General features: G+C 52.4%; 8 protein-coding genes across 8 annotated transcripts; 4 read left to right on the forward strand and 4 right to left on the reverse strand.

Annotated features, from left to right (window-relative positions):
* Positions 1-708: 708 nt before the first annotated feature.
* J4E84_003106 (uncharacterized protein) lies at positions 709-2,054 on the forward strand (the record flags this gene model as incomplete). The annotated part of the gene is made up of 4 exons (XM_049385724.1): positions 709-823; positions 1,251-1,596; positions 1,647-1,668; positions 1,731-2,054. The coding sequence occupies 4 exons, from the start codon at positions 709-711 to the stop codon at positions 2,052-2,054; spliced, it is 807 nt and encodes a 268-aa protein (XP_049246601.1).
* A 2,218-nt stretch (positions 2,055-4,272) lies between these two features.
* J4E84_003107 (uncharacterized protein) lies at positions 4,273-7,278 on the reverse strand (the record flags this gene model as incomplete). Its single annotated transcript, XM_049385725.1, has 1 exon — positions 4,273-7,278. One exon carries the CDS (start codon positions 7,276-7,278, stop codon positions 4,273-4,275), a length of 3,006 nt encoding a protein of 1,001 aa, XP_049246602.1.
* Positions 7,279-12,519: 5,241 nt separating this feature from the next.
* Positions 12,520-12,929, forward strand: J4E84_003108 (uncharacterized protein; the record flags this gene model as incomplete). Its single annotated transcript, XM_049385726.1, has 2 exons — positions 12,520-12,717; positions 12,765-12,929. The coding sequence occupies 2 exons, from the start codon at positions 12,520-12,522 to the stop codon at positions 12,927-12,929; spliced, it is 363 nt and encodes a 120-aa protein (XP_049246603.1).
* Positions 12,930-13,246: 317 nt separating this feature from the next.
* Positions 13,247-14,938, forward strand: J4E84_003109 (uncharacterized protein; the record flags this gene model as incomplete). The annotated part of the gene is made up of 2 exons (XM_049385727.1): positions 13,247-13,473; positions 13,522-14,938. 2 exons carry the CDS (start codon positions 13,247-13,249, stop codon positions 14,936-14,938), a joined length of 1,644 nt encoding a protein of 547 aa, XP_049246604.1.
* Positions 14,939-17,571: 2,633 nt separating this feature from the next.
* J4E84_003110 (uncharacterized protein) lies at positions 17,572-18,540 on the reverse strand (the record flags this gene model as incomplete). The annotated part of the gene is made up of 3 exons (XM_049385728.1): positions 17,572-18,099; positions 18,146-18,344; positions 18,398-18,540. 3 exons carry the CDS (start codon positions 18,538-18,540, stop codon positions 17,572-17,574), a joined length of 870 nt encoding a protein of 289 aa, XP_049246605.1.
* Positions 18,541-20,345: 1,805 nt separating this feature from the next.
* Positions 20,346-20,923, reverse strand: RCF1 (Respiratory supercomplex factor 1, mitochondrial; the record flags this gene model as incomplete). Its single annotated transcript, XM_049385729.1, has 2 exons — positions 20,346-20,793; positions 20,868-20,923. 2 exons carry the CDS (start codon positions 20,921-20,923, stop codon positions 20,346-20,348), a joined length of 504 nt encoding a protein of 167 aa, XP_049246606.1.
* A 395-nt stretch (positions 20,924-21,318) lies between these two features.
* J4E84_003112 (uncharacterized protein) lies at positions 21,319-22,381 on the forward strand (the record flags this gene model as incomplete). The annotated part of the gene is made up of 2 exons (XM_049385730.1): positions 21,319-21,560; positions 21,610-22,381. The coding sequence occupies 2 exons, from the start codon at positions 21,319-21,321 to the stop codon at positions 22,379-22,381; spliced, it is 1,014 nt and encodes a 337-aa protein (XP_049246607.1).
* A 555-nt stretch (positions 22,382-22,936) lies between these two features.
* J4E84_003113 (uncharacterized protein) lies at positions 22,937-23,861 on the reverse strand (the record flags this gene model as incomplete). Its single annotated transcript, XM_049385731.1, has 4 exons — positions 22,937-23,188; positions 23,237-23,286; positions 23,335-23,662; positions 23,859-23,861. 4 exons carry the CDS (start codon positions 23,859-23,861, stop codon positions 22,937-22,939), a joined length of 633 nt encoding a protein of 210 aa, XP_049246608.1.
* Positions 23,862-27,157: the final 3,296 nt, after the last annotated feature.

Raw genomic sequence — 27,157 nt, forward strand, 5'->3', positions numbered from 1 at the left:
GAGGCTGGCTGAAGACGCAGCTCCTGTCTGATCCGTTGGCGCCACAATTATGAGAAGTCGCAGAGTCACACCGCGTAGGTACAGCGAGTATAGGACGTCACATCGAGAGGCGCCGTTTCGACACGCTGAGTTTGATTGCGTCGGTGGTGTATAGCTTCATGCAACCGGCCAGATCGAAAGCCTAAACTTCGAACATGTGACATATGTCTGAGCTTGATTAGCAATGGTGTGGGAGAGCTGGGCTTGAGCGAAGTCAGAAGGACGCGCTCTCTAGAACAAGTTGCCACAAGTGCATTGACGTGAATCTGCAAATACTGTCAGAATCGGAATTGGCATGTGGTTCCAGCATTTGCACAGAACTTGTCTATTGCAAACATCCACGAGTCGGGAAAGAATACATTGCGACTGGCTGCAAGCACCGATGAGACTGTCCAGTGTTCGCGCAATTGACCCCCTCTTTTCTCGTGATGTGGACTTACAGTCCGGTGCTGTGGCCTAGGTATGCTTCACAGCTCCGCGATCCATAGTTCCAAGGTTGTGGCGCATTTTGTTTTGATGGAATATAGCTGAGATCAGGTCTGTAGTGCTTTACATCGGTCCGCCCGAATGATACCCGCTGTTCATTCCAGTTAGCTATCAACCACTGGAAGATGCAGATTGAGAGATGGCCAGGAACGGTGCGTAATCTAATCAGCTTGGTCTGGCAAGATGGCTGAGCTGGGTAATGCGTGTGTGCTGCACGATGTCACCTTCGCACAGGACGGATACGCATTAGGCGATATCTCGGCGGGTAAGGCTGAGCAAGCCTGCCTTGCGGATCATCGTCCGGACTGCAGGTGCGGATGTGATGAGCGGAGTGCAGGAACTAGCTTCCCCACTAGTGCATTAGTATCTCTAGAACCCCTCCAGCTTGAGGCCTCCTGCAAAATACACCACTGCACGAGAATGACCAACGCAGGCTGTTGATTTCGAATTATTGCCATTTCAGCTGCGCCACACACTGCAGACGAGCATCACCCTCACCCCTCATCTGGTCCAGAACGGCGGCCGCGCTGCTAATTCTTCTCCTGTCGTTCGTGTCACTCAGCTGGCGTTGTCCTCTGCATTCGCTTTGCACGACTATGCATCACAGGCCGCATTCGGGCTCAGCTCGAAATGTGACCTCGAGATGTAGTCATGACTTGCATGCTCTACCTAGATACTGCGTCAATATTTTCCTTCCTATCCCTTGCTGAATGACCAGCGAATAGCTCAGCTTCAAGGCATGGACACTCAAGCTTTCGAGTTCCAAGATAACTTCTCCTTCTCACTTGTTGACGGCTTACCCCGAAAACCTAGCGTGCAACCGTCGCGCTTTTGGAAGGCACTATCATACACCTTCCTACCCATCCTGGCCGGAGGGACTGGCAGCCTCGAAGATGAGGGGCAGGCAATGTTTGTGGCTGCGCAAGGCCAGCCTGGCATCCCAGAAGGAAGGACGCTACCTCAAGAAGTGACGAACTACCAAATCTTCATCAAGTCAGATGTAGTACAAACCATCAATCGCCCGTCTTACTCCGCGTCTAATGGGCGATCGTACTTTGAGCTTGTCTACAGGTAACGCTTCACGTTCGCCTTCCATCTGTGCCGAGACTCAAATCACGCAGGTACCTCCGTTATGCTACAGCTGTACGTCAGACTCGTCACTAAAAGCCGATACAACACCAGGGACAGCTACTGAAATGACTCAGGGTGCCGAGACCCCGGATATACGTAACGCTCGAGAGGCGTTATTTGACGCAGAAGCGAAGAAGGAAGTGGCGTGGAGAGCCGCCCTGCGCGACTATACGCCCACGGGCGCAACGTCTTTCGTGGATGCATTGAGTCACAACAAAGCGTATCTGGATGCATGGGAGATCGAGCAACAGCGGTATGACGAGTACAAATCTCTGCAAACACCGGAAATGGAAGACATGCTGAAGCAGCTCGATATCATGAAGTCTGCAAACGACCGACTGTTATACAAGAAGAGGTCTGTACTTGCCCTTCAAGTGTTTTCTATAAAACTTGGCTAACTTTTCGGGAGTAATACCATGCCTTGTATTGGTCTGAGCCAAGATCAAGTCGCATTACCAAAGCCCCTAGAAGTAGATACCAAGGATATCTTTTACCGTCCCCAGCATTCCCTCAGCGACTATGAACGACAGTACACGGCGTGGCTCAGCCAATCCAAAAAGTTACATGGGCCTCACGATGTTCATATGGCGGAGGTGGATACTCTAACGTGGGCAGGGCTTGGTCATCCAGACCTCGACCAAGCAAAGCCACTCGACATAAGCTCCAGTACAATGGGCCTATACAAGATAATCGGCATACAGCTGTGGTTCATAGGTGGTTCAACAGCTCCCGTAGCTCTTGATGTGGAAAGAGGACTGTGGAACCAAAGCTTTCGTGACCTGGGTAAGCTGTCTGAGGATGCGCCATCGTACTTGCGAGAACCAATTTGTAAAACGACAAAATTGCTTCTAGCTTGGGGTCTGCGCATGGAAATAACGTTTCCAGCTTTCGTGTCTGAGGCAGATCGCAGAAGTTTCATTGCGTCTTTGAGGTATTCATTCCAACAGGACGAGCAGAACAAGGACATGTACTTCAGTCAGACTGGCGCGGATACGTATCCAATATTGTTGGCTTCGCTCTCTGATATAGTTTAATATGCGAAGTAGGCAATTTGAATAGTTCTTCTTTGATGCAGTCCTCCACTCTTTCAGATGCTGTGGATCAATCATCAATTCTACCAAAAAGCATCACTATTCAGTCTCAATCCACTCCAGCTGAATAGCGCGCCATCGGAGTCGCCACCCATGTCAATGACAAGCAAGACGTGTGGTAAACCTACTCGATCGCCTGAATATGTGCCTTGGTCTAGACAAATGTCCATGTCGCACTAGAGCTGCATCATCCGCACTGTCGGCTGTGGTCACCAACATTAGTCTAGCGATACCATGCTTGCAACGCTGTGGCTACCTGATGCCCGCACACCCTCAGTTTAGCACGAGCGTTGATGCTGATCGCCGTAGTTCGATCGACCAGGAGTGATGGCTGGCTGATACCTACAGAGGTCCAGCTGAAGGCTTCCGATTTGGAATTATCGTTGATACAGCCTTTTGCTGTTGGTGTGGGAGACGACGAGTCGCTCATACGGCCATGAGGAGCTATGCATCCACCCGCTGGTGTAGACAGCCATTTGGTCAACTAATACTATTTAATCGTCCAAACTCCCCAGCTAGAATCCAACTCATCATTCCCAACATCTGTCTCCTTGAGCACTCACTGCACCCAACCACCCAACCGAACAAAATGATCGTCCTCCACCAAACCAAACTCGAACACTACCACCCGGAACGAATGGACTCAACACAGTACTGGCTCGAAACCCCCTGCCCGCCAATCAGCATCAACCAAAATCTCTGCGTCCGCATCTACAATCTCAGCGTACCCAGCGGTATCCGAACGATAACGTACGAATGGTTCGTGCGCGGTGCCGGCAAATCTGGATTCGGCTTACCCCTCCAGTGGTCAGCAGATGGCAGTGAAGTCATGGGCAACTGGCAACGTGGAGGGCCGGTGGGATTATTCGATGGTAAAGGACCTTGGGAAGGTTTTGGCATTCGTGTAACTGCGACTACGGCAACTGGCGATCTTACAGGTGATGTGCAGATATTGGGACCCGAACAAGCAGGATGATAGGATAGGGTTGGAAGATGTGTATCGTCCCTTGGTGGAGGCCTTGCATCTAAACTGATACGTTTTTAGGCAGCGTGGACATAGTCACTGGTAGTTACATATCAGATGTAGAGCTTGGATAGTGTTCATTCTTCGTATTGATCAGCGACCGTGATTTCGTATCTACATAGCGCTTCATATCATATCGACATCCCTGGGTATTATTTCCACCAAACCACCCTTCGCTTTCAATTCCTCCCGAACGTTGTCCAATGCCAGCATGTACCAACCCAGTCGAAGAAGATATTACATAAATGTGTGCGTGTCGTTGTCGTGATGCGTCCAGGCTTGCGCCATTCTTTGTAGTTGTTGTTGTAATGCTAAGCCGCCATTTTGCTATGCAAGCTGAGTGAAAGAAGAACAGAACGAGGGTATAAGGGAAAGTCAAACGCTTGAACGCAGCAGAACGCCAGTGAAACCCATAAATACAAGAAACTCATTACGAGTAGTAGTGAAGGAAATAGCCACCAGGACTGTGAGAGCGCAGCTCGGAAGAATTGAAAATGATGTTCAGACGCTGACGGTTCGTCGGACGCCTACCTCGGGCTTCTTCGCGTAGCCGATGAGGAGTTTGAAGCTAGTTCCGCGCTTCTCGCACTCGTTGATGAGGCTTTGGTCGCGCCAGATACTGGTCTCCAGGAGGTTACCGGAAGCAGCGGCGCCAGGTTGGCCGGCCTCAGGTAGGACGAGCGACTCGTAACAACGTGAGTACCACCATCGACCTACGCGCGCCACCATGTCGGTGATGCCGGTATCGTTCGATTCGGAGGACGAGGTGGCGTTGAGCAGATCGGAGAAGGAGACTTCAGGCTTGGGTCCTTTTGGTGCAGACATGTTGTTTGTCTTGCTAGAAGAGCTGGCTGTGCTGCCCTTCCTCTTCGTGATGTTCTGCTTGACGTCATCGAGGTTGGGTAGCTTGCCGGCAACCGGAACGCCGACAACGCAGCGATTGCACTCAACGAAACCCTTGCGCCCGATGCCAGCCATGACTTCGTCACTGATGTTGCGAAGCGAAATACTTTCATCTGCGACTTGCATCCTCATCTTGAGCCCACGAACAGCGCGACGAGCACGGTTGCCCATGTTGACTAGGTCCATGTCAAGGACTGAGAACTCAAGGTAGCCACCAGGTCTAAGGACACGCTTGGCTTCAGACAGGATGAAGCGGTGTTCGGATGAGGGAAGTGCAGTCGGGAAGCGAAGTACGACGCAGGCGAAGAAGTGCATGGGAAACGGGAAGGCCTTGCCGAGAGAGGGGTGGTAGATGTGACGGTGGTTGCTTAGTGTTGACAATGGCTCAGAAGCGCCCTCGGTTGATGCAGTGGGTGATGGATCGGGGCCCATGTCATAGACAGTCGCCTCAGGGTATGTGAGTGCGCAGTAGTAAGACCAGTCTTTGCCAAGACCATCGATGACAAGTACGCGGTCCTCGCTTGGGTCTCTCAATTCAAAGTGCACGGGGCTGAACAAGACGCGTCCGAACGAGAGCCACTTGCTTGTCATGAGAGCGCCAAAGCGGAGGTTTGCCATCGACAAGAGTCCGTCCGCCTGGCTTTCGGCAATGTCCATCATACGCGTGTCGCGGTAATGGGTGGTGCTGGCACTGTCGCGATCTTTGCTGGACCTTGAAGCAATGGTGGCCTTGGACTGTCGAGCACTCTGCAACAACGAGGCTGGGAGACTGGAACGAGTTGAACGCTTTGTAGCAGTCCCAGCTGATAGCCGAGGACTGGAAGGTAAGCTCAGTCTGCCAGTAACAGGGTCAATGACGCTAATCTTGCGCTCGCCGTAGTCAGAAATGAACTCCGAGAAAGAGATCGACGATGTAGGTGACTGCGTCGAGTGCAAAACAGCAAGTAGACGAGAGCGACGAAGATGAAGTGAGGGGTTCGCAACTTCATCGTTGTCTGATCCTGAAATGTTGCGCGGCGCTTTGGGTCTCAAAGGCATTGGCTCGAGAGAAGGGTGACTGCGAAGGCTGTTGTTGTCTTCCTTCGTGCGAGAGGTGACAGGCGATAGCACCTGATCGATCAGGTCGTCATACTCATTCCAGAGTTCATCGTCTGAGAGCGGCGCGCTAGGACTCGGTACGACAGCGGTACCAGCAGCAGGTGCAAAGCTCCAGATACCTGAGCTACTTGAGTATGATACCTCGGAATCTTTACGAGGTGGGAACTTGAAGAACTCGCTCCGACGGTTGGCCTCGTCTTCCATAGGGCTAATAGTAGCGATAGCCGATCCGTGGGTCAGCGCGGTCAGACCGTGCAGAATGGGATATGGCTCCACCGGACCAGCAGTTGCGACAACAGATCCAATGGAATCGAAAGACGTTCGTGGAGGAGCTGCTGGACGAGGTTGGTTTGACACAAAAGGACGGGAGAATGAACGCGAAGACGGGCGAGGTGCTTGACGACGACTAGAGACGACCTGAGGGATACGACCAACTTGCGCCAAGCGACTTGGTCGAGGGGGTGGGCTCGTAGGCGGCGGACCAGGCGATGGAAGATTCTGAGGAAGAACAAATTCTTCTTGTGCAGGTGCATCGTGAACTGGCTCTTGCTCGGGCTCGGGCATGTGAGAGGGGACTGCTACATCCAGCGGCGGCGCAGAGCCTTCGTCGCGCATCGGCGAAGGTTCATGGAACGGTGATGAGGGTCGAGAAAGGTCCGTAACAGGGGTCAGGTCACCCAGCGAGTAGCGCTCAGAGTTTCGGGAAACGGATCGAACATTCGTGTCGATACTCAACTTGCTCTGTTGCTGTTCCGGTTGTTGTTGTGCTTCAGAGCGTAGAAAGACCTTGGGTGAAGCCGAGCGGGGTGCTGTCAGGGTAGATGGCAACACTGGTTTAGGTGGGAGAAGCATGGACTGCATTCTCTCTTTCCTTCCTGGTTCGTCGTCGGAGAGGGCGCTCTCAGTCCCCTCGTCGACCTCCTGCATCAACTGCTCAATGTCGTCCAATTCAAGCCCGGACTGGTCCATCAACGCGTAGTGTGCGACGGAGCGAGAAACAGTTGCTTGGTTGGAAGGGCTGGCGGTAGGAGCAGCTGGTGTTGGGGCGCGTGGTCCAGCATGGGCACGTTGAAAGAAGTTCCATCTTTTTGAAGGCTTCGGCGCCTCCTTCTCGGCCTTGCCTTTCTTGGACGACTTCAACCAAGAGCCCTCTTTGATATCAGCGGCTGTCTCGCTTATCGAGTTCTTGCGGATCTTCCCAGTGATCCGGCTGTTCGATCCTGACGGTGCGCTAGGGCCCTGTGCGCTTTGTAGAGCTCGTGACGTCCGTTTCGAGGCCATGGAGGGTAAGAAGGATCTCTTGGTATCGTCATCACTCTCGGAAGGTCTTCGCAATCCCATAGTCATCTTCTTCATCGGGGATCCATTGCGTGAACTGTCCGGCATAGCAGAAGGCAGCAATGTTGGTCGGTTCTTCTCAAGGGCTGATTGAGATGTGTTGCTCACTGTCTTGTTCAGTTCCAATCCATGACCAACTGAGACGTCTAGACTGCTAGTGGAGTGCATTGGTTCGGGGCTTCGAGACAGCTCCGAGCTAGTGCCGGTACCTCTGATGACGACAGGAGCGAGGCGATTGAGGAAGAAGTCGTCCATCTCGCCGCTGGTCGTGCTAGTCATGCTGCTCTTGCGAGTTGAGGGGGTTTTGTCCAGGCTCTCAGAAGTAGTCCCGGCGCTGGCGGATCGGCCAATGCTGTTTGTACTGACTGAGCTTCCACTTCGACCTCTCACTGCGTATCTTCCATAGCCTTCGTGACCGGTGCCTGCAGCTGGCCCTCTTCTGTGAAGCTTGCTCTCAGATTTCGCTGTTGGGGTAGGCTCAGTCTTGGTACGACGCGTGAAGAACCCAAACCTAGAGGTTTTACTTGGGCTTGGAGCGGGCGCTGGTGCTGGTGCTGGTCCGGTGCTGGTCCGTCGTGGCTTTCGATCTTGCTGAACGTCGGGTGTCGGTCCACGAACTGGGGCTCTGGTAGCTGCTGGCAGTGTTGAAGAAGGATTCGGCGAGGGATTTCGGGAAGAAGGTTTGGCTGGAATGCTAATTTTAGATCTTCCAGCAGTAAGTCCATTCCTAGATTCCGATGAAGCGGTTCTTTTGTGTTGAGATGGGAAGTTGAGCATATTGCTCTGGATGATTGGGGATGGGCCACGGAGCCCCGATAATTCTGGTGTACCATCTCTGCTGGGTCTTGACGGTCGCCTTGATGTTGGCATGGACGCGGGCGACTGATCGGCGAGATGAGCGAACTCCGGGGGCGCCTGCATGCGAGGTCGTTCTTCTGCTCTTGGAATCACATCAGACGTCCGAGGACTCTGTGGCAGAGTAGCGAGACCGTTAGGTGACTGGACGTCCTTGTGTTTCGCGCCATCAGTAACAACGGTGGATGCTGCTGATGATGATGAGGTGGAAGACTCTCTGACGGTGGAGAGTGTGTGGGGATGACGAGTGCTGACTTCGTCCGGAGTCTTGTGTCGGGTGACTGGCGGTCTGCTCTGCAGAGGGCTCGCCTGCCGTGTTCGATTCGAGGCTCTCGATAGCGTTGTACCGGGAGAGTAAGACGACATCGACGTAGGGGTTGATGAGACACTGAAAGGTCCAGGGGAATCCGTGTAGCGAGACGAAGGCGTCGCTGAGAGTGCATACTGCGGTGTTGGGAGAGGAAGTATGTCTGTAGGGCCGATCTCATAGTCGTAGAGTGGGTTACTGTAGGAATCGACCTGAGCCTCTGAACGAGCAAAGATGTTGGATGATGGCGGTATCGAAATGCCCAGAACTGTCTCAGAGAAAGGATCCTTGTATCCTCCGGGTATTCCCTCCATTAATTGCCTATCATCTTGGGATGAAATTGAGCCGTCTCTTATCCGCGTGACCTGCCTGCCAGTTGCAGACCCAACACTTGTTTGTTTCCTTCTGAGCACATTCGAACGAGGACTCTCGATGGTTGAGGCAGAAGAGCCTGAGGCGAGCGAGGGTGTGCGTATGCTTGGAGGAACTTCAAGCTTTGGTAACCGGGAAGTCGATGTATGTTGTGAGGGTTTCGAGTTTGCGATACTCGGGTGTTGAGGGAACATAGGCGTAGACCGGCTGGTCTTCCTTTGACGCGAGCTAAGTGCTTGTGCGGGACCTTGTTGACTCGTCGAGACTTTGGCGTTCACTTCTTCGTCCTTTGAAGGCCTCCTCTTTTGCAGTTTAGATTGGCCTGGGGTGGGTAGTTGTGAGGTGGTTGTGGTAGGGGTGACAGATCGTTGAGGCAACCGAGTAGTTGGCGCCCGGTCCTCTGTCCTCCTTGGGGGAGGGTATTGTGACTTATAGGAAGCCATTTCGGGTAACCTTGTGTAGCCCGGGTAGATGTGCAACGGAACCCTGTGTACGCCGAGAGATTCATGAAAGCATGTGCTTCTCCACCTATGAGACCCTTGAAATCGAAGGCTTTGACGTGGGGTAACCTGACAGTCGAAGGTTTGGGACCGTCAGCAGTTTCAGCTCGGGAAGCCGTGATGTACGAGCGGCTGATGGCGGGAAGGCTAGAGTAACGGGACGGAGGTGGCGATTCGGAAATATTACAAAGACGTGAGTTTGCAAGTCCATGAATATAAGTCATCCAGCCACAAGGTACATGCAGTCCTACGTCCCCGTGCAGAGTTACGGTGAGTTGTTGCGACTCTTTCTCGTGTGCCACATCTATCGGCGGGACCGAGATCGTAGGGTGTGGCGCAGCGGCAAAGCCCGAGATGGGGCTGTGCAGGGATTCGCAGTTGGGACCAGGAAAATCGACAACGATGCGTACACGGAGCAACGAGACGACGAGTGATATTATACTCGTGCTTTCAACGGCAACTCGCGCGTCCCGTCTATTCCTCCCTCAGGGTCGACTGTCCAAGCGCGGGGCTTGCACCCTAAGTCGCCTCAGTGGGGCTTTCGCGGGTGAGCCGTGTCGAGAACGGAGGACCAGTCCAGATGCTCAAACGAGGTAGGCCTGGCTGATGCGATAGTGTAGTGTTTCTGGCAGGCTCAACGTCGCAATCTGTTGGTTAGGAGCGATTCGACGCTTGTTGCGGTTGCGGGGTGCGTAGGCTTGCATATGTATAACGTCGCGACGGACGCATCACGACGCGTAGACTTGATCGCAAAGAACCGGCGCCGGCGGCCTTGCGAAGTTGGGCTTGTCCGGCACGGAGACATGGTGGGCTATTACGGGCGCTTGCGCTTGGATAGGCGGGTGGAGGCCTCTGGCTTGATGAAAGAAGGCAGCCAGTTGAGTTGCTGGATGGCCATGGTGGGTGACGATTCGTAGACAGACCTTGTGCGGCGCCAGCCAAGCGGAATGCCCAATTGGCTGTCAGGTTACCCCTACTCGTCGTTTACCCACCAACTTGATGCCGTTTCAGATACTCAGCAACCCTTACCAGAAGCCTCGTGTTTGCTATCAATTTTCCACGCTCGTCTCGTGACAGGGCTGGCATCATGAGAAGCTGAGGCTGCAAGCTTAGCGAGAGGCCTATATGTGCGCCCGTCAAGTCGCGACGATACTCGTTTGCAAAACTGCGCTTCCAGCTGCAATAGTATGCCTCCAACTATCCTCAGCTGTTCCAAAGCACGCGATGATCAGCCATCGAATACTCTATCGCACTCGAGAAGGACCGATACAGGCACTCGGAGCTCGCATGCACCTGTCTTGAACAGGACAGAGCGCACATTCGTTGAGAAGCCTTTTACCGTCGAGGGTTGTCTGACTGTTCAATCAGGACCCGCAGGGCAACAGGCGGCTTGCCCATGCAGAAGAGTCATATGCTGCTCTGAGCGATTTTCGCGAATGCACGTCCAACGGTTCCTGCAACTCTTGTTGCTATTCTCGTGACCACTTTCATGCATTGGCGAAAAATCCTGCAGATGCGCTTCTGGGGTTGTGGCATTATGCCGTCCAGCCGGAAGGCCCGTTTCTGGCAAGCTGAGATGTGGCTAAGTGCATCAACTCGGCTCTTAGTTTGAGGCTGAGCAGCCGATCGCCCTCGCCACTGTGACAACGCATCAAAAGCCTCGTAGGTCGCGAGCCATCAAGATCATTACAACCTGACCTTTCTCTACGATGGCGAAAATATCCTCTTCTGCTAATCGCAACGGTCTCATCCACGATTCGGGGGCAGGGCCGCTTTCTGTCGGCCATGTCCCACTGCCCAGGTCGCGCCTAATCCCACTACACCTGGTGATCCCTGTTCTGCACGCTCATTCGCACGCCATAAATGTGCGAAATGTGAGAAAAACGGGTAGCCACCGCACTTGACGGTCATGTGACGACGCCTTACTGAATAGAGAAGAGTCTGGTGAAGGACGACTGCCAATGAGAGATGGAATCCGGCTTTCAACGCTGTCACTTGCAGCGGCTACAAGCAGGGGGTTCAGAGGCCTCATCCGCGCAAACCACTTGCCCATCCATGATTGCGACACGAAGCTTGACCGATGTGATTTTCCGATGATCCTAATCAGCATAGATGTTGGTATCCTGTTCACTGCACCTGAAAGGTTGTCGTAACGTTGTTGGTGGACCCAAAGAGATATTGCATACCTCAACACATACGTCAGCGTCGTCGAGTCTAGAACATCTGGCCAAAACCGATTCAGTGCCAGACACAGTTTGACGTTACTAGTTTCTGATGTCGCAATGCCTGACTTCTAGGTCCGTCCTAGTCACTTAGGCTGTGGTTGCGATCCAAACACCAGCTCTTGATAGCCGCCGACTGATCAAAGATATGACATATTTCGGTGACAATCTGCGTTTGTAAGGCAGTGACCACTGCGGGCCCATCAGCCATGGTGACCCCGTCCAGGTTCATGCTCTGGCCGCACCCGTTAGTTGAATCGAGCAGAGAAGGTAAGGGAGGGCGGCACGGCGCGGTTACTTCAACCTCTGCGAATCATCTGGCGTAAGTGCTGTATAGCCCTGTGAGCTGTGGTGGAGCTCGGCCCGCTGCGGTACCAATCTTGAGCAAGTCGTTGCGAAGTGACCGTGCGAGAGTGATGATGATTGTCTAGTGCGAAACTTAAAGATACTGGACCGGGCTGGTCGTTGAGCCGTTCGGAGACACTTGTGAGACCAAAGGGCAGTCGGCGAGTGTGACTCTTAGTATTAACGCCTCGCAACGCTGCTAGTCGCCGTTCATCGGGCGTGTATCCTTTTGAAGTGTGTTGTGCGAAGTGAGGAGGTCGATCACACGGGTGAGTCCACACAGTTCGTTCCTATGCCCTATATCATCCTCAGAAAAGGCTCCGATGCCGGCGTTGACTCATTGCGTATCTTGTGTGTCTCTTGATCACGGAAAGTCTCTTGGAGAGCTGGAATTCCGGGATGTGACGGGGACTTCCTTGGTCGTAATGTGAGCGATCGTAGGCACTGAGACAACGGCCAAGGATATGTCCTGTAGTACCATTCTCTGGTATGCGCGTGATGCGTCTCATGAGCATTTGTTTCGTTAGATCTCTTTTCTTTTTTCTAGAGTACGCTTCGACACACCTCCGCTCATTTTGCAGTGTTCACAAGAGCTTCCGGCGGAGGTTTGCTGTGTTGCAAGCTTAATGCAATTGCCGCCTACATTCACCATCTCTTCTGCTTCAAAGATCTGTAGCACACATGATAAGGGTGGCTGACATGTCCTGACACTTGGTTGGTCAGTTTGAGAGCACGTCACGTGATCGCGCGCCAAATCAACCAACATCGCTGGAGGACGCGTCGATGCAACCACATCTCAACTGTCAACATGTCGAAACAGCAGAAGGTTACTCAATACCAGGAGCGCGTTTATACAGCCCTTCAGATGATCCCAGAGGGTCGCGTCACGACGTATGCAGCCATCTCAAAGGCTTTAAACAGCTCTCCTCGCGCGGTGGGTGGTGCACTGCGCGTCAACCCGTTCTGTCCAGAGGTACCATGTCATCGGTGTATCGCCAGTACTGGTGTACGTTTGTCGTTATCTGTGTGTGAGTTCCAGTACTGATTGAACAGTTCGTTGGCGGATACAAGGGTGACTGGGAGAAAGCACCCAGCGGCCAGAACCAGGATTCGAAGCTGCAGCTACTGAATGAAGAAGGGGTCTCGTTTGATGAAGATGGATTCTTGGTCGATAAGACATTGCTGTGGGATGATTTTGACGTGGAAAAGTTGAAGTAATTGTGATGGAAGCGTGGAGAGTCGCGTTCGCGAGGCTGAGGCAAGTGGGGGCGGGGCGATCAATCAGAAAGTTTTGGTGCAGCCAACACGTCGGGAAGGAATGCACTGGTAGCAGGTGCTGTTATATCAAGGCTTGCGCACAACCTTGGAAGTCGTCTTTCTGCGCACTACACTACAATTGCTTAGCAATCGTCAGACACAATTGCGCAAATTTGCCACTTGAACATCGGTTACCTGCGCATACCTGAGTTTACAACAACACCACTTTCTAGATTACCGCTGCATCAACTTTTTCACTACTACGTCCGATCATCAGTATGCCGCCGAAGAAATTCGTAAAGCCGAAGCCAAAGGGCAAGGTGAAGCCGCCGGAGCCGGAGACTGAGAACGACTTCCTTGAGGCTGCGGACGAATTCGAACAGGCGGCAGGCAAATGGCGCGCAGGAGACGCCGCGAAGGCTGTTCGCTTCTTTAACCGAGCGATAGATGCGTATAATGAGGGCCTAAAGCGTCATCCTCAATCATTCGATCTTGCCTACAACAAGTGAGTCGTCGCGGTGCCTGCTTGTTCACTCAATGCTAATGGTACTAGAGCGAACCTACAATACACCATCTCAGAAGATGAGCGCATCATCCCACATTTCGGAAACAGAACTGCGCTGTTAGAAGAGACCTTGATGTCGCATCGCTACGCAATCTCACTAAACCCCACAAATACCGACATTCTTTTCAACGCTGCGCAAGTACTTACCTCATTAGCAGAGGCCGGTTTGGAAGCCAGCTCACCGGCAGCCGGAAAGCAAGACGCGAGACCGTTGCTTGAGGAGGCGTTTGATATCCTCACAAAATGCTTAGAGAGCCAGCAGCAAGAGTACTCTCAGATGCAGGCCGAGATTGCCAAGATCGAAGCCTCAGGGGAGTACAAGGAGGCTTGGGAGGGTGAACGTCAACAGCCAGCGGAGACTCAGGAACAAGACATGGAGACTGAATCAGGGGCTTCTGAAGCGCCGGGTGACTGGGCTACTGTTGAAGAACCTCTAACACCGACAAGCATCCTAGAGACATGCACAGCTCAGCTCAGTACCCTAACGACACTACTAGGACTATACAACCCCGCCACAGATCTATCAAGTATAGAGAAGAAAGCACAGGACGGGATAGATACAGCCATAAACAAGATCCCAACACTTATAGACCTTGTCGAGAAGTCGCCCGCTCCGAAAGCCGTCGATGAGCCCAAAGCAGGCCCAACACTGTCCATATCCGCGCCAGAAGAAGCAACCACAACACCCAAAGACGATGCAATACTCGCGGCTGCCAACTTCCAAGCTAGCGTTGCGGAGATGCAATACCGCAGTGGCAGAACAACATCGACAGAGTACGCCGGGACTGTAGAGCAGATATTCAGCAGTCTAGTACAAACTGCGACGCAGAACGCGAGTCCCGATCTCGCAGCCATCAACGTACAGTCTGCATATGCCGATGCGCTCATGGATCTCGCTTCAGCACTAGCAGATGGCACCCAATATACCCCATCGGAACCCACATTCAGCACAGACGTCGAGATACAATGGACAGCTCTTACGCAGACCCAAAATTTGCTCACCAAACTATCCGGCGCACCATACACCTCTATTTTATCCCCGTCACGGCTGGCCGATGTCTTCATAGCAAGGGGCGATACCGACCTGTTCCGCTTCCGCATCTCGCTCTTCGAGGGTGCGAAGCCAGCTTGGGCGAAGAGCGGACCGACTTTGGTTTCCAACGCTGGTGTCTTCTACCGAGGAGGCAGGAGCTATGCGGAGAAAGCTGGTGTACTCGGAGTGCGGAGCACGGCAGATGCCAAAGCGGTTGTGGCTGAGATACTGAAGGCGGTGGCGAGTGGCTCGGAGATGACGAAGGATACTTGGGAGGGGAGGACTGCGGATGTACCAAGGGTTTTGGAGCAGATGGTTGATGAGGGCATCGTGGGGCGCGAGAACGTCGATGGGTTGATGAATTGGGTTTAGTAGAGAGACGTTTTTGTACGAAGCACCCATATATCGGTTTGAGTAATGTTAACGTAACAAATCCATCTCTGCATGTCTTGGGTTTTGTTCCATCACCCGAGCCTACCCATCGCATCAACGTTGTCATGGTTTGTTCCGGATCTTTTGAGTCCGAGTCCGGAAGCAATACGATGACGGAGTGATGGTTTTGCTGGTTTCTGGTCGTCATCAGAAACATCCTCTTCATCATATGGGCCGGTAGTTTCTCGAACAATTTCTGCGCTCAAAGCCGTCGGCATTGGGCTACGCAGAACTACAGTCGGTACTCGCCTCAATGTGTCAGAGATCGTCTCCTCAGGGATGGGATCATGGAAAGACTCTGGCACTGGGGTCGTGCTTCTGTCTACATACTGAGAAGTTTCTGCATAGTTTGAGCTATACTGATCATCGTGATCCACTTCGACACGATCGGAGGAGAAGGACCCTGCTGGCCACCGAGCATCGTATGGGGGCCTCTCTTTTTGAGGAGGTGGGTTGTTCGGAATTGGTGAGCTGGATACAGGTGGAAATCGCCTGTCGAGTAGCGGTTGATCATATCGTCTCCTCAGAGTACGTTTCTCTTCCCGCAAAGCTTCTACCTCTGCCCGCAGAGTTTCTGACTCTGCCCTTAAATCGTCTAACTGTACTTCGTATTTAGTAGAGTTCTCGATGAGATCATCCCGGAATCGACATTGCAGCTGATAGATCTCGGCGTTGTGAGCCTTTCTGATATCTGTCAACGAAGCCAAATGTGCTCGTACTGTCTTTTTGAATCTCCTTTCGTTGTTTTTCTCCAGGTTCTTATTTATCTGCTGCAACTCTTCAATTGCTGCTGTATGTTCTTTGGAGGAAATGAACTTTCTCTTGCAGCAACTACCAAAAATAGAGGATGCCGGAGTTTCATGCCCATACATATCGTAGAATGTGACACTACTCAAAAGCTCCGATGCTGTTGGTCGCTCTGCGGGATTCACGGCAAGCATGAGCCTGATCTCGCCTTCAAGGTAATACACTTCGCGTGAAAACTTGTCGTCGCGGTTTTGCAGCCATGAGGACAATTCGCCGATGTTGGCATGAAAGGACGGATCGGCCGATCGATTCTTCCTTATCTGGTCTAGTGAACCACGTCGGTGCAAGCACAGTATTTCGACAAGGACGCATCCAAGGGAAAACATATCCGCTGCTCTTCCACTAGGTTTCCAGTCGGCAACTCTGTAGTTCATGTTAATGTTACGCTGTTAATGCTGGGGTTGAAACTCACTCTGGAGCAAAGTAGCGCGGTGTTCCGCGTTCGTTATTTGTAGCACTCTGCGAAAGGAGCGTGAAGTCTGTAGCGCTTCCAAAATCGCTTAACCAGATTTTCTCACCGGACAACAAGATATTGGAAGGCTTAAGGTCCTTATGACGAATTTTCTGGTCGTGCAAGTATGCAACGGCTGAGATCAAGCAGCCTATTTTCGAGTATACCAGTTCAGCTTTGTGCTGTTCGTTTTTCGCGGGGAAATTGTAGCTGAGCTCTTCGAGTCGCGACCTATGGATATAATCCATGGAATCCGCTTCTAATCCGGGCTGCTTCTCTGTAGGAGCTACGTTTGACCATGCCTCAACGTCTTCAAAAAACGTATGCAGATCGCATACTGCCACTGGATACATAAGCACGCCCAATATCTTTTTCTGGGTATATGTGCCAATCAACTGTGTAATATGAACATGGACCAGTTTCGTAAGGATTGATATCTCCTTTTTCTCGATCTCTTTCACTCTTCGGGTGAAGTATATCTTCTTGTGCGCAAGCTTCCGTCCCTGTACAGTTGTTTCGTGGACATCTCCTGTAGCACCTCGGCCCAGAAATTGGCCTATTATTGGTCATGATCAGCTCCGAACTGTTAGTTTGCTGAACTTCGTACAAAACATACCTTGTGTCAGAGGTACCGTTTCCCTATCGTCAAAATCAACATGGACGCCTCTCCCAGTCTGTGACCAGTCTTCAATGGTGATACGACCATGATCTACTACTCCAGCCTTGTCGACAAGGCTACCATTTCCGTCCGATAAATCGCTCTCAGTATCTGAGACGCCAATAACGTAGTTAGAAAGGATAGTAGAATGATCGGAATCAGTGTCAGTTTCTCCGAGATCGTGCGGTGAAGAGGATGCCATGGTGCGAAAGCCGGGTTGCTGCTGGAATAAGCATGACAAGTAGTAGAAGGAACTTCGTGTCGGTCATCGCAGTTGATTAGTGCAGGCGCGAGCCAAGTCGCGGCTGAGCCGGACTGCGCCTTCCATCGAGGTGTGCTGCAGAATGTATCAATGTCAGCCAATCGCATCCATTACATTTTTGGAGCCCCCAGAGCTTCTCTGTGTACAGGAATCATGTTGCACACGCTTGAAACAACACCAACATGAAGGTGAATTCATTACTCATCGCCTGAGTATTGAACAATTGTTGCGACGGCAATCATTCTTCATGTTCTCGGATTCAATCATACCCGTATCCTATGTGCTATGGTGCCTTGGCCTTTAGCGCCTTGCCTCAAAAACCAACTTTTTTTGCTCTTCGACTTCTGGCATATCCTCCCATGTCGTACAAGTACATATTCCAGTCTCCGTATTGTTTATCTTTGCCCAGCTAGCCTCCGCTCCTGGACCTCAGACAAAGCCCGGCTACCGCTCAGGAAAGCAACAACTCCTACAACGGCCGCAGCCGGCAGAGTCTGGAAGAGGTTCCAGCTGGTGTAGTACAGGAAGAAAATGCCCTCCATCGCCAGGATAGAGCCATAAAACAGCCCGTGCGACACGGGTGCATTGCCCAGAGCCTTGCTCAGGTGGCTGGTGTTCGCGCCCAGTGTAGCCCATACACCGAGAAGGATCGGCAGCGCAGCAGCAACAGCAGCCGCGAACACAATCGTTATGATCTTAGGTGGAGACTTAGCATCCTCTTTGAAGATGTGGTGGATCTCGGACTCGGCGGCGTAGCGGACGGGCGGCTCGGGGATGCTGAGAGGGACGCTGGGGTCGCGGGTGACGGCGAGGTCGAACGCTTTGCTCTTGTATGGCGCGGAAGATCCGAACGATCCAATGACAATCGATGCGACGATTGGTTTCTCGGATGTCAGGAATTGGTGGGGTAGGTCCTTGTGAGACTGGATTTGTTAGCTGTGCTGGCAGCCATTGCAACGCTCAACCTACCAAATCGACCTTTCCCTTGCCGCTGTCCTTTACACTGAACACAAAAGACTCTTCCAAGCCCGTTGTTGGTTCGGTCAGAGTAAGGAATGCCTGATGAGGTCGCTTCGCGGTGCTTCCATCAAGGGTTGTGAGGACAAGCTTCAATGTATCTGTTGCGCCCAACGATACAGATTTGCCCAGCGGTGTCGAAGGACTCAATCTAAATGCCAGTTAGTCCTGCAACAATTGCACAAAATGCAAGCTCAAGCTCACTTGTCCTTTGAACCTCCGCCAACACCAGCACCTTTGCTGGTAATAGTCACGGTGGCATCCTCAAAGCTCCATGAGGAAGCTGCGGAGACGATAGCCGCGCCCGAAAGTAAAAGAGAGGAAACGAAGCCTTGAAGAACCCTCATCGTTGCTGATTCGGAAAGAGTGAACGCGGAGCTGTCAATGTTGCGCCGACATAGACGTAAGCGTGTCCTTTGCCAAGACTTCGGTCGGCATCTTCCGGCGCTAGTCGCCCGTTCCTTCCCTCGTCAATTCAACTCACACGCGCGGAGAGCGACGTCATTCGATTCACATCTGATCATCATGTATCAGTCCGGAGGTCATATTGAGCTGTAGTCAAAGCATACTCACAATGATGAAAATCCTTCGATCGTTGCGTCTCTCTGCAAGAACTCACACATACAGACAGCCATACTAACGGACCTTTCTCCTGCGCAACAGCATCCTCCACCTGCGCTTGGTCTTTGGAACCTCATCCTCTGGGCCCTCTGGGCCTTCTGGATCCTCTGGACCCTCTGCATCCTCTGAATCATCCAGATCTGCTATCCACAGCACATTAAGTATCAATCTTACCCAATGTCTTTCATCCTTCGGAAACATCTCCATCCACTCCTCTTCAACAGCCACCAAACATGCCACATCCCCACCCTTGTGCCTTCCGCGCGTCGCATCACGATACATCTCCAGAAACCGAACCCCCCGCGTCGAAACCAGCGTCCCAAAGACAGCGAATCCCAGATCCGGTACCCGTAGGTGGTAGTTATTGAACGCAAACGGATCCACCATTACATTACTTCTCAGAACCCTATAAGGATCATAACTTAACTCTCCCAACCCAACAACAGACTCTTTCCTCAAGTCCTGTATCCTCTTCTCAATCACATCTGTCGTAACCGCATCTCCAATCCTCCTCTTAAAATCCAATTTCTGCTGCAGCTCATCCAATCCACGTGGCGGATACACAACGGCATACTCCGGTTCCCCATATATATGGTACCGAGCAGTGCTATAGTCGGTTTGCCAACACCTAGCTATGGCTTCTGAGATGTCGTGCCTGTCACACTCGCTGACGTTGTCGGAATAGTATTCCGGTTGTTGCCACCATTCTGTTCGGCAGAGGGGACAGCGTCGCGAAGAGCCGGATGAAGTGTCGAGGCTCATTTGGTGGATACAGGCTGAGCCGAGGATGTGGTTGCAGCCGGGGAGGTTTATGATGGCGAGGGGCTTGTCGAGCATTTGGAGGGCGAGGTTCTCGCTGCCGTAGGGGAGCTGGCAGATGGCGCATGTGTCTTGTTCTGAGAATGGGTGTAGTTGCTTGGTGGAGGTGTGGTTTGCGATGAACTGTGAGTAGGTTCGGGATGTGGAGCACTTCGTGCAGCAGGGGTTGTTCTCTGCTGGAGTAGTGGACATGGCTATCTAGATATTCAGCAGTCTTGGGGAAGATACTAGAGGTCGTGGTAGAAGGCAGATAAATAGATTGACGAACACTTCAAGCGCGTTGAATGAAGAGCAATCTTGAATTCCATGCTTTGCACGATCTGCCTCGTCAGGTAGAGTGATGAACAATTCATGACTAGTGCCTGCCACGCTTGATCTTGTGGAAGTGAAGTGTTGAATGTGATTTCGAAGTGGTGAATAACATAATACTAACTCCTGAAATATTCGATGGGTATGTTTCATCGTTTTAAGTTACAAAAGGTTGCATCTGTGGCTAATACCACAGCCCCGTAGCGCGTGAAGCGCAGGTGTTCGTGTAGTGACAGACGCACTGCTTCCGAATTCCCAGATCATGTCCGTACAATATGCGGTGTATATACAACGAAGGTGTGTCGTCCGAATCGTGACAAGAAGCGCAGTGCATCTCTTCACAGTCCCTTCTCTTGATCAAAGGGTTCCTCATGGTAGTCAAGTTCTCCGTGACTTTGTGGATTTATTTTCCGACAGTCTTATCTTTCAATTCCTTCGTCTTCTCAGCGACCATGTCAGTCACACCCTTAGCCTCCTCTCCCACTCCCCTCGCCTTCTTAGCCATTCTATCCTTCCAGGCCTTGTCTTCCTCGTCTCGCATCTCCAACTCCCTCAGCCACCTGTCCCTCTTGTCCATGCGCTCCTTCTGAGCAACCTGCTTCTCGTACTCCTTGCGCTTCACGCGATCCTTTTGCCAGTACATATTTCCTGCGACCAGTACGGCGATTGTGAAGGCTTGGGCGTATAGACGTCGGCGGAAGTACATGTTGGTCGCCTTGTGGTCGCCTTTTCGCATCGAGCGGGTTGCACCGATGATGGCCCAGACGGTCAGGCCGCAGCCGAGGGGGACGAGGGGCTCTTCGCGGAAGCGGCGCCATATCTTGTCGAGGGTGTTTTCATTGTAGAAGTCGCTGGATGACGTAGTTAGTGGGTGTAACTTGTTAAATCCTCAAGTTTATCTAGAAGAGTTAATGAGTCCACATACGCATTCTCGTCGAAAGAAGAGGGCAGAGGCGCGCTGTTGGGTGGTCCGAAAGACATGGTGGGTAGTATGCCGATGCAGATGCGGAGGCGGCGGAGGTGTCGCGTGGGTAGAAGTGTACAATGACACGGTCGTTACATGAACCCACAGATCTAGAAGACTGCGCTAGCTCTGAATGCGCAAATTGAAGCTATACAGAAGCCCTGGAAGCGCTATAACAGGTATAGAGTGGGTTGTGTACGGCTTCAAGATGCGGAGCAATCGATTATCTCACCACTTCGGCCATCGGCCCTTCATGATGTTCCAGGCCCGATGCGCGCGAGTGGTGCCTACAACTCCATGACCAGAGCTGCGCGAACCACGACAGCCCGGGTCAAGCATCTCTATCCACTCCAAACCACCACGTCGCCTTCAATGAGAGACGAGGCGACAGGCAAACTCCCCTCGCTGCGCCATGAACGATGAGGCCGAGTCGTCTCGAGCTACTCAGCGCCATGACAATACGGCGGCATCCCACCTGGCCGATCTAGAGGATGCGCTGGCCCGCTTTGAAGAGGCGGAAGAGCGAGAGAAGCAGAAGCACGTCAAGCAGAGGAAATTGGATGCGAGGAGGAAGCGCATACAGATGCTGGGCGAACTGTTGCGGGAATTGGACATGATCGTCTACCTGGAACTCATCACGCTCTACCACCTGGAGTACGCTTACCGTTCACATGCTGCTGCTTTGCGCTAATCGTTTCTGCAGCTGCTCGTTCTTCTGGCTCCTGTTCAAGGCACTTACACATGCCTTCCTGCTGACGCCCATCCCCGACACCGCGACCGTCACCCGCCCACCAGACGAACCGAGGCCCTTCCTCCCGCTGCTCCTGATATCGTTTGGAGTAAACTTCCTCTTACATCTTACATATCCCGCGCCCTCGGCTGGCGAAGATACCCGAGGCTATCTGCACGGCGGCTTGATGATAGACTTTATCGGGCAGCAGGGGCCCACGAGCAAGTGGAAGCTTGGGGCGCTCGACATCTGCATCCTGTTCCTGCAGCTTGTCATGGTCTCGGTACACGTCAAGAGGCGGGAGCTGAAGAAGAAACTGGCCAAACTGTCAGCTGGTGGGGGTGCATCAAACACCACTACCACCCGAGCCACGTCAGACTCGGCACCGACAGCGACGGCAGCGGCGACGAATGATAATGCGAACCGAGATCAGGATGCCGATGATGAGGAGCGAGGTGTGTTACACCGAACCGACACGCTGTCAGACTTTGGCATGGATCCCGAAAACGAAGAAGACGCCCTACTATCATCAACCTCGGAATCTGGCCATGCCGACGCTATGGAGCTTCTCAGTTCGGGCCAATGTGTCATTGGCGACTTCACCCTCATCGACACCCTCCTCCAAGAAAACCGAGATTACGCGGCGTACCGATCAACGCGTACCGAGAGCGGCAATAACGACATGCCGGAAACGCTGCAGCGGCTCAATACCTTGCGAACTCGTTTCGGCGTGGGTGGCGGGTGAAAGCAAGTAAGACGTTATCTTATCATCGCCTTGCTCCGATGCACGTGTTCCAACCAGATCCGCGGTGAGACTGCTGTGACATACCATGCACGTCGTCCCAATGAATTATTGCATGCAGCACACAAAGCCATCGCGTACGCCTGGCTCATGCACGTTCGGCTCGGGTGCCCCCACGCGTTCGTTTCCCGTTGTAAGACGGCTGGGATGGATGGCTTATTGCAAGCATTGGTGGCGCCCGGCTTACACTACCCTAGTCACATCATGCGACGTGCGGTTGTGTGATCGCTTAGTTGTGGCGGTACACCGAGCAGATCACCATGGTCTTTGTATGCATGAAGGAGCCTAGAGCATATCGGTTAAGGCGGTTTTGCGGTGGAAATATCACTACATTACCATCCCACACCAGGTGCGCATGATGCCAATGTCGCTTGAGATTCCCGACAATTACTCTATGCCGTTCCTCATATTATGGCGCTCTATCGGAGAGCGTTATCTACCTGGTCTTAAGCAATGAAAGAGACGTGGGTTATAGCAAGCCGGGATTGTTGGTCAGAGCTAGACGATTCCAAGATGCTTGCCAAACGGCACCCACAATACTGCAAAGATTGCCAATACAGTCAGCACTGGTACTGCTGCGTTTTGCCAGTCACCGGGAAACTTGATCAGCCAATAGATCCAGAAGCCGAATGCGGCGAGTAATGGCACGAGGTGATAGACTGCCATGAAAGCGAAGGAGATCGCATGGTCAGCCTCTAGTCCCCAAGCAACAGCGATGGCGTCGTCGGACTGTATGTCGAACTCGCTTTTCTTCTTGGGGATACAGCCCAACCTGTATGAGCGGCATGGCAGACTTACGCAGTCATGCCATGGGTTGAGCCATGGCCATTTGCAGTTCATGTCGCACGCTTTGAGGCAAACTGCGAATGTTTTGGGGGAGATCATTGGGTTCGTACCTGGTCTTGGGTCGTATTCATAATCGTCTTTGACGCCAGGGTAGTCGGGGAGGTCGTCGCCTTGGGATAGCACGCGTCCAGTGTCGAACTTTTCGAGTTTGACGAAGCGGCAGAATCTGAAGCGAAATGGTGAAATGAGTCTCTTGATCCAATTTCGGTGCTTCTTATATCGTGTTTTGAGCTCGCGGAAGAATGCGGGGTCGTTCAGTAGAGCTGTATTGATCTGCTCAACTTCAAGAGACCATCGCGAACCTTGCACACCGAACAGAACGCGCAATGACGGGTCTGGGATAGCAGTTGGTGGGACAGTGGATGGCTGACCCGAAACCTGTGGTGCAGAGCTGCTACTGTTAACTGGCGAAGGGTTGGTGGTATTTCCTCCTGCAGTTTGAGAACTAGCCACTGGTGTTGAGGTGACCGAGGTTTTCGTGGGAGTATAGCGTTGGCTAGCTGTCGATGAATGGGAAGGGCTTGCTGCTGTACCAGCAGCCGCCTTAATCCAGGTCATCGGGAGACTCAAGTACCATTGGCTAGCTCGTGGCTCCGGGGTACGATCGAGGGACTGTGTAGAAGTAGTACTGGGGTACTTTCCAGGGCGCTCGATGTGACAGCAAAAGCATTGTTTTGGGTGATTTGGCAACGAGGGCAAGGCGTATTCAATAATGTTCGATTCGAGTGAAGACAGGGTCTCATATAACTGGATTCCGCCAAACTGCGTGGCTTAGCGGTCTTGCTCGAGCGTCCATGAAGAGTCAGAAACGTACCTTCCACTCAAGACGACATTCTCCAGACGCGACGTCAGGTATACGAGGAGCTAACGGCCACCAGTCCCATTCTACCATCGTTAGATCCTCGAGAGAGGCCTTGGTTCTGTTTGCGAGCGAACTGTCGTTCACAGAAGTCATCCCTGTGATATATCCCGGTGTGTGTATAAACAGCTCCCATATTGGCCTGCGTAGGGTTGAGAGTGCAAGGTCTCTACTGAGAAGATGAGGAATTGTATCGCATCTTGGATCTTTGCCTTCTCTAGACGACAAATTTATGAAGAAACTGTTGTCTGCTTTCGCGTCAGAGGTTTGATCCTTCCAGCATGATTCGTTGGCGTCAGCAATCTCCAGATGAAGGACGATGGCTGAAGCAATGTGCTCCCATTTGGTAATTCGCTGAGCGTCGATATTATCCCTCCGTGCTATAATGTCCTTTGCTGTCGCACTCGCGAGGGTATCGCTGTAATAGCAGCGTAGTAAATCAGAGAACCTGGTGATAAATCGATCCTCACCCATGGTGTTCAAGGCGTATAGGTACAACTCAAGTAGTGGTGAGTCGTGCCTGAGTAGATCAAGCAAGTCACGTTCGAGGCCGGACTCCGCCGATTGTGCAAGGGCACAAATTCGAAAGCCCGGCTTGATGAGGTTCGCGATGAGGTTCACTCGCTCGTCTATATACATTTTGTCGTCCTGCTCACTTAAAGACTTTCTCGACTGCCCTTTCGACGATACAAAATGTTGGAGGTCGGTCCGGAGCAGCTTGAATGCTGCACTTTGAATCAGAAACTCGCGAACGTTCGTGAGATCTTCAAAGCCAGTTTGATCGATGTTTGTCTCTTCTTGCTCATCTTCATCAGACAAGTCCTCTTCATCGGCAGATGAGTCCTCATCCCGCAAAAAAATGGTAACTCTTTTCCCTTCTACTGCCTCTAACTCCGGTGCTTCCCCTAGTTGATATATCTCCAGTATCTTGTCCGAAATCTCTCGTGCCTTCAGTGCTACCAGACGCGCAGCAAGAAAGTCCAAGCGATCCTGTGCCTCATCTTTGAGCCTGTCGACAAATGTTAAAAGCATTCGCCTGAAGGCCTTCACCAACTTCCGGGGTCCAATGACACCATTAATTGCGTTTGTATAGAGTGGATGGAGGAACTCGTCGTCTCGAAATATAGAAACCAACTCTCGAGTTGCCGTAGCGATCTGCACTGGGGAATAGCCACTGCCCTTTGACAGATCAGTAGCGGACGAAGCGAGAGACACAATAGAGAACACGGAACCTTCATCCGATGATGTCACTGACACATCGTCATCATGATCGAGTTCCACAGAAGACCCCGGATCGTATGTATTCGAGTGGGTTGTTGTTCCCTTCTCATCGACGCTGTCTTGGGTTTCTACGTCTGTGTCAATGGAAGCTAGCATAGATGATGAGCTTTGCAGGACGACATCCTTAGGAACGGCTTTTTCGGACTGAGGCCAATCAACAATCTCGGTCGATCTCGGGCGAGACCGCTTTCTGAGCACCGGCAGCACTTCGACTTCCATCCCTTTCGCTCTGGCAGTTGGACCAGTTGAAGCCGTTCCTGGAGCAACATAGTAGGATCTATCCATGGGAACGAATGGTTTGCGAGAGCGATGGCGTATGCTGCGTTCCACCGCTTTGAGGAGACTACAGACTTCCACATATCCAGCAGGAATTTCCACGCGAACCAGCTTGCCATCCTCTTCGACCGTGCTGTAAGTTGTACCATCTGACTTCTGGTACAGGTATCTATGCACGCACTGTCAACCCAGCCACTATCAATACCTTATGACTATCGACTCACCTGGCTACCTGCTGCGCTAAACTAAGACCCACGTTACATAACTGCTCATGATTGCGGTGAACTTCGTACGGATTATGGCAGTAAGCACACTTTCGAGCATGCATTTCGAAATGGTAGCATGCCCAACTCTCCGCGGTATTTGTTGGGCGAGAAAAGCTGTCTACGGGATCTTCGAAGAAGCCGACAGCCCCTCCCACAACTCGTTCGCGCTTTATCTGCGGCATAGTCGTGCGCGCAGGCGTCGTGGCAGTGCCTCCGCGATCTTGCCCAAGTGCTCTGGCAGATCTTGTCGTCGTAAGATTTCCTCAGACACGGCGATATACGACTCTCAAAACCATGAGCTATACTAGCCACTTCTGTTGTACAAGATTACTGTAGAGGTTAGGTGAATAAGACCCCAGAGACGTATCCACAATCCCTCTGTGTTGCTCTGGTGGACACTAGGCTGCATTAAATTCACCCACCCCATGCACGCCATCTACTCAAATCACTGGCTTTTACGAGCAGAATAGTAATCTTGGTAAGGTACCGCCCGCTCTGGGGAAGTATCGACGACAGGTGCGCATGCGAGTCTTACACTACACTGCGCGCCTGACTCACCTGCATGCATCAGATCATCTCCGCATTCACCCAAATCAACCCCATAGCAAATGTAACGTCAACATGCGCCCATCTCCCCAGCATCGCACACCGATGACGGCAGCGCCGGGCGCCAGTTTGCCAGACGCCCCATACCGCCCGACGTCAGCCGTCCTACCAGTGGCGAAGAAGAGTCGTGTGTCTCGCCAATCTCCGTTTTTGGGGGCGAGATTGGGGCCTCCATTGGACGCTCAGCGTTGTGTGCTGTCCAATATCGAGGTTCCGTCTGACGGCAGATTTAAGCGGTCGTGCCGACATGCACAGCATGCGAGATCTTACGGGTAGCCAGTGCCGCTCTGCTGCAGAACCAGGTGTCTGCTGCAAGACTTACATTGCTTGCGCAAACGTGGCGTGAGTGCTCTCCCGCGCAGGGGGGAGGGGCTGCGTGTGATGGCACGGTGTATACGAAGTGGTCTACTGCCTTCCAGAGATGGATGGATCTCGCTCGTGGGATGGCCATGCGAAACCTGATTGCGAAAGCGGGAATAGTCAGACTCGACACGTCGGGAAGTACAGTTGTCGTCCACCAATACTTGCTGTCGCCTATCGCGCCTTTATCTCAAAGCAACTACACGTGCGCTGTGTCACCCACCT

This window comes from Alternaria hordeiaustralica (assembly GCF_023758085.1).
Source record: "Alternaria hordeiaustralica strain BMP 2776 chromosome Unknown scaffold_4, whole genome shotgun sequence".
Taxonomy (NCBI): domain Eukaryota; kingdom Fungi; phylum Ascomycota; class Dothideomycetes; order Pleosporales; family Pleosporaceae; genus Alternaria; species Alternaria hordeiaustralica.